Genomic DNA, 6,000 nt, shown 5'->3' on the forward strand with positions numbered 1-6,000 from the left:
AAGGCAAGTTACGGTTCCACTCCTCCACCTGGAGCCCTTTTTATTTAATCGTTACAGTACAGTTTTCTAGAAGCAATGTCGGAATAATATAAGTGACGTAACACTTCCTGTCATGCGCAGTGCGCCACGAAGTGGCCAAATCAGGGAATGATGGCGTCCTCAGCAGCTCGCCGTTCCTCACGCTGGCTAACTGTCATCGTGTTCTCTGGACACCACCGCCACCCCCGTGCAGCAGGCGCAGTTGTCTCCGCTTCTCATGGCTCCCTCCGTGGCGTCTGCACACTCGGAACCGGGACGCTTTGGAATGGCGCTAGCTCGGTGTGTGACGGGGCTGGAAAAGGGGTGACATTGAAGGGGCTACCAGGTAAGTGACGTTTGGTAAGCTGTGCTAGGCTAGGCTAATTTATTTTGTTGTCATTCTGTTTTGAACTTGGACTTTTTATTCTATCAGAATTCCTTCATACTGTGACACACAAGTGTTCATTGAAGCAATCATACGGGTCGTTGAACTGTGCCAGCGTATGTCGTCAGAGCTAGGCAATGTTTTACTTAAGTCTTTTTTGTTAGCATATTAAGAGCTTAAGAAAATGGATGGATGGATTGCATAATTAATGTTGCAAACTGCAAATAAAACCTCTAGGAGGGTTTTTGAATTGTTGTTAATGAACATAATGTAGTTATGCCGTCCTATTCATAGGTTTCAAAGCAACCCAGTGCACATTTCATACAAGCACTTTGGCCAACAATAAGCAGGACTTCTACCAGGTCCTTGGGATACCTCGCACAGCAACCCAGAAGGAGATCAAGAAGGCCTACTATCAGGTCTGTTTTTGCCGAACAGATTTTCAGCTGATACTTTGTTTGTATTTTCACCTTACTGTTTTGTTGTCCTCCAGATGGCCAAAAAGTACCACCCAGACACAAATAAAGATGACCCAAAAGCCAAGGAGAAATTTGCTCAGCTGGCTGAAGCTTATGAGGTTTAGTGCTATGACCCTGCAAGTCTCTATAATATGCAAGTCTCTATAATGCAGCATTGATTTTTCAGATCCTCGGTGACGAAGGAAAGAGGAAGCAGTACGACACATACGGCTCTGCAGGCTTTGACGCCGGACAGGCAGGAGGCGGGCAGCAGTACTGGTCTGGGCAGACACAAAACGCGAACCCGGAGGAGCTTTTCCGCAAGATCTTTGGGGAGTTCTCCGCAGGACGTGGATTTGGAGACTTTAATGCCATTTTTGATCAGCCACAGGAGGTCCGTTGCACAGTAGCTGGACCATGATTACAGTGATGCCTTGAGATATGAGTGGCCAAACTTTTCTTTTTTCTTCTTTTTCTGTCAATAAACTTAGAATTACGGATGGGTATTTAAAATAAGGCTGAACAACTTAACCTAATTGCAATTTTTTTTGTTAACTCAATATTGTGATTATGATTTAATAAGCTTTTTTTTTTTATCATAACACAAGCGATACGTTAATCTGTATTACAATAAACTATCAGATTTATCATACATGAACGTTCCGGTCTTTATAACCAGGTTTGGTTTATGATAAAATAAAGGCATATAAAATTGTACCTCGAGGCATCACGGCATCTTTAATTTGATTATTGGATTCCTTTTTAGGACAAAGTATCTATTTAAACCCACAATTTGTGTTGTTACTTTCTGTGCCCAGTACTTCATGGAGTTGACGTTCACTCAGGCAGCCAAGGGAGTCAACAAGGAGATGTCCATTAACACGGAAGCTGCCTGCCAGCGCTGTGACGGGAAGGGCCACGAGCCAGGCAGCAAGGTTCAGCACTGCCACTACTGCAACGGCTCCGGCATGGTAATTTTGTCTTCTTCCACGCACTTTCTTTCATGCCTAAAAGCCTGTGACTGTATTTCTTCAAATAGTGACTAACGCTCAAATATATGTTGTCATTAAATGCCGGAAGCACCGGTATACGCACCTGCAAATAAAACACATCAGCATGGTTTTACAGCCGTTCAGTTGCTACAAACAAAGCTATAACAATGCACATTATAGCTAAAATGCAGACCATGCAGCAAGTGAGATTTTAGACTAGGGCCCAACCAATGTGGATTTTTTTTTTTAGGCCAGTTCTGATATTTGTTAATAATAATAATGAAATTATACACTGAATAAATGACTTAGGGTCCCGTGAGCGTGACACAACAATAAACATATGAAGTAGGCAGAACATTTTACTTTGCCATTTAGTATTTGTTTAACTTTAAAATGGTGGCAATAATTTTCAAGACAGATTTTTTATTTTTTGCCAATATTGGGTGGAGGAAATGTTTGAATGAATGTCATTATCTCTGTTTTGTGTTGTAATATGGAAAAGTGTGTTTAAAAAAAGAAAACAGCCCGTAAATTTTGGAAGAGAAATGAGCCAATTTTAAAATGGCTAATATCAGCAGACTAATTAATTTAATTATTTAGACAACCGAAATCATGAGAACTGGGGTTATTAAAACAACAAGTGCATGACAAATCAATCAAACATCAGCATGGATTTACAGCCATGGAGCAAGTGCAAAGTGTTAGATAAACCAAATGACAACTGGTTTGAATAAATTAGCAGTACCAAAGCGTGTGACTGTGACGTCTAAGAATACACAACTTGGTCTTAGAGCCATGCTGCTAGTGCAAGCTACAAATCAACACGTCAGCATGGTTAGAGTCAAGCAACAAGTGGAAACATTTGGAGGGCTTTGTCCGGTAGAAGAAAAAGAAATATGAGAACTGTTAAAAAAAAAATCACAAAAAAGGGCTGTCAAAATTAGTGTTAACTCTGGAGGCTCTCAAGCTTTAACTCAAATTACAGCTTTAACTTTGACAGCACTGATTTCAATTTTATTAGTGTTAAAAAAAAAACCTCAGTTCCCTCGGTGTGCAGCCAACGAGGAGTCACTGGCAGGAAGATGATTAAACACAGACTATTGGTGGTTTTACTTTATAATTTACTTGCTTGATGCTTGGAGAATTCTAAAGCAATTTTTGCACTTTGCAGAGCCAAATTCAAATATCACATTAGTCCTATTGGCGTATCATCTCATAATTGCCTGCTCAAGTTACCTGCATGGGACCTCGCAAACCAAGTGTGGTGATCGTGAGCAGAAATAAACCTCACCTGTAAGTGAGAAGTTCTGAGAATGTTTCTGAGAAAAAAAGGCCTGTAAAGATGAGTACATTTTGATCGTTTTGGTTAACAGCAGGATTTTACAGTATTCTATTCATCGATTAATGAAAGGTATTAGAACAGTCTTGATGATAAATACACTTAGTTTGATTTTATATTAATTCCAAATTTTTTACTCAAGTAAATATCTGCTAGATTTGAAGAAAAAATGAGGAGCAGAAGACACAATGTGATTAATCGCGATTAGTTGCGGAAAATTGTGTGATTAATTAGTTAAAAACATTTGAATTGTTTGACAGCACTACAAAAAATGCAATGACACAGCCAGTCTCACAGCCATGAAGCAAGTACAACTTATTACAACTTAATAACAAAATCCACATCGACATGGACTTACAGTGCAGGACTTTCAGTAGGTTGGGAAAAAACAATACATAACAAAGTACACATTGGCACGGTCTTACAGCCACACAGCTGTTGCAAAATGGGACTTAAATCGTTAGAAAAACAAGCCACCGGGTTGGTACACACTCCATTACTACTAACACTCAAAGCATGTATACAAAAAAGAAGTCCCCTATCGAATGGGCCCCTTCCCACAATAAATGCACAACGCCTTCTACAGTTGAGAGGGGAAAAAAACACAATTTGCAGAAATAAACAGCAAGAGCAAAATAAAATGGTCTCTATGCGTTACGCTAATGTATACAAATGCAGATCACCTTTCAAATGGGTACCTTACCACATTAAACACCCGTACACTTGACAGTTGAGTAGAAAAAAAAGAAATATGCATGTTTCATATTATTTTACATAGCCATGTTTTATTCCCCGCAGGAGACAGTCAACACGGGCCCGTTTGTGATGCGCTCCACGTGTCGACGCTGCGGCGGCAAGGGAACGGTCATTTCCAACCCGTGTCACACCTGCCGTGGGACCGGCCAGACCAAGCAGAGGAAAACCGTCACGGTCCCCGTGCCTGCCGGTCCGTCGCGCCGCAATTCTGAACACTGCCACCGGTAAAAGTAACAAACTGTAACTAACTGTTGAACATGTTGTCTTGCAGGAGTGGAGGATGGCCAGACTGTGCGAATGCCTGTTGGAAAGAAGGAGATCTTCATCACATTTCGGGTGAGTGGCCACGCGGCACATTTCATTACTAGGTGGGTTGTCCACTTCAAAAAAACAAATGACTCACCTCAAGTAGTAGAGGTGGGAATCTTGGGGCACCTCACGATTCGATTGCGATTACGATTCAGAGGCTACGATTCGATTATAAAACGATTATTGATTTCCCCCCCAGGCAGCAGAAAAAAACAATGTATTTTGGTGCTTTTAATGTTTCGTACATTAGTTACAAAAATAGTACAAAAGTCCTCTCAGGCCTAAATAAACTACTATTTCAGTATCAAGTTAACAGTTCAAAACAGTAAATAAAATACTCAAGTCCTCATTCTGTAACAACAGCTTTTAAGTATATTCAGTCTTCAACAGAATAAAACATAGCATTGAGCAAAAATATATTATTTTTATCCACTCAAAAGTGCACTGAGATATAAATGAAAGACAATGTGAACTACTACTTCAATACAAATGCCTTAAAAAAAAAAAAAGGTGCTTTTCTGCTTTTTAACTTGTGTAAACATGAACGTGTAAACATTAATGGGATCGTTCGGCTTTTTTAACATGAATCTCAATTTGATCCTCACCTCCCGTGTGTGCGATCAGCACTGACTTCGGCGTTGGACGAGAGGAAAATAGTCCAGCAAGCTGGCTGGGGTCTCGGAAATAAAGCGTTTTTCTTCTAAAAACTATTTGTTTTCAAAAGCGTGATACATTTCCACCACAATACTCTTTTCTGAATAAAGTCAGACGCCATTACCGCCAGCCACTACTTTTCTGTTCGTTCGTTCGCATCACTGCGCGGCGCCCTGTAGAACGCTAACCGACGCACTGCAGCCAGCTAGCTGATACTTCCGCCTGAAGTTGTTTGCCTTTTCGGAGCAGGTCTGATCTCACAAAGAGGTGGGTTGGTCAGCTCAGCCATGCTTGTTGTTGTTTTGAATCTCGAGGCGTGAGTTGTGGATGTGTACTCTCGGTCCGTTCCAAAAGCGTCCCGAAGACCGCGCGCGCTACTGCGTTTCAGTTCCGCGTACTTTTCGCTCCGGTTCACTTTAGTTTCGCTTCCCTTGGCATATTTATATAATCGGAATTTGGACGTTTGTGAATCGTTCTCGATTGTTCCACGGCCGAATCGTGAATAATGTAAGAATCGGAAATTTTGCACACCTCTATCAAGTAGTCAACCGATCAAAAGTCACATACAGATTTCAAAAGGTTTTCATTCTGAAACGCTACAACTGATTTTGATGAAACTTCCTGTTCCAAATAAAGGCCTCCTTTCAAATAAATGCTTTAAAATGCATTTCAAACGTGGTTCATTTTAAAATGCTATGACAAGACCTCCTCGGTGCTATCCTGGGAGTCAAGGAACTGCTAAAAGTGAACATGTTAAACTCATTGAGTCCTCCATGTAAGGAAATGCATCCTTCACTGTAAGTTGTTTGTGGTCTCAGGTCCAAAAGAGTCCAGTGTTCAGGCGGGATGGCGCCGACATCCACTCGGACCTTTACGTCTCCGTGGCTCAAGCAATCCTGGGCGGCACGGCCAGGACGCAAGGCCTCTACGAAACGCTCAATTTAGCGGTAAATGCTTCTCACAAATGCATCGGGCAGACAACGATGCGTAAAGTATTTGACTTTGATGAGACAAATGTCGCTCTGGTACTTGGATCAGATCCCAGCTGGCATCCAGACAGACCAGAGAATCCACCTGACAGGGAAAGGA

General features: G+C 41.5%; 1 protein-coding gene and 1 long non-coding RNA gene across 3 annotated transcripts in view; one reads left to right on the plus strand and one right to left on the minus strand.

Annotated features, from left to right (window-relative positions):
• The window catches only part of LOC144002387 (uncharacterized), a 258,898-nt gene that overhangs the window by 96,740 nt on the left and 156,158 nt on the right, over positions 1–6,000 (minus strand). The window lies entirely within an intron of this gene.
• The window catches only part of dnaja3a (DnaJ heat shock protein family (Hsp40) member A3a), a 9,750-nt gene continuing 3,848 nt past the window's right edge, over positions 99–6,000 (plus strand). For both annotated transcript variants that reach the window (XM_077497385.1, XM_077497394.1), the window contains exons 1-9: positions 99–364; positions 698–822; positions 897–980; positions 1,049–1,255; positions 1,680–1,832; positions 3,991–4,138; positions 4,220–4,284; positions 5,730–5,858; positions 5,950–6,000. The exon at positions 5,950–6,000 is cut by the window's right edge and continues 65 nt beyond it. In XM_077497385.1, coding sequence (XP_077353511.1) covers positions 148–364; positions 698–822; positions 897–980; positions 1,049–1,255; positions 1,680–1,832; positions 3,991–4,138; positions 4,220–4,284; positions 5,730–5,858; positions 5,950–6,000 — 1,179 coding nt within the window. In that variant the 5' untranslated portion in view covers positions 99–147. The remainder of the gene's footprint in view (positions 365–697; positions 823–896; positions 981–1,048; positions 1,256–1,679; positions 1,833–3,990; positions 4,139–4,219; positions 4,285–5,729; positions 5,859–5,949) is intronic.

The sequence above is a fragment of the Festucalex cinctus genome, chromosome 1, assembly GCF_051991245.1.
Source record: "Festucalex cinctus isolate MCC-2025b chromosome 1, RoL_Fcin_1.0, whole genome shotgun sequence".
NCBI classification, from domain to species: Eukaryota; Metazoa; Chordata; class Actinopteri; order Syngnathiformes; family Syngnathidae; genus Festucalex; species Festucalex cinctus.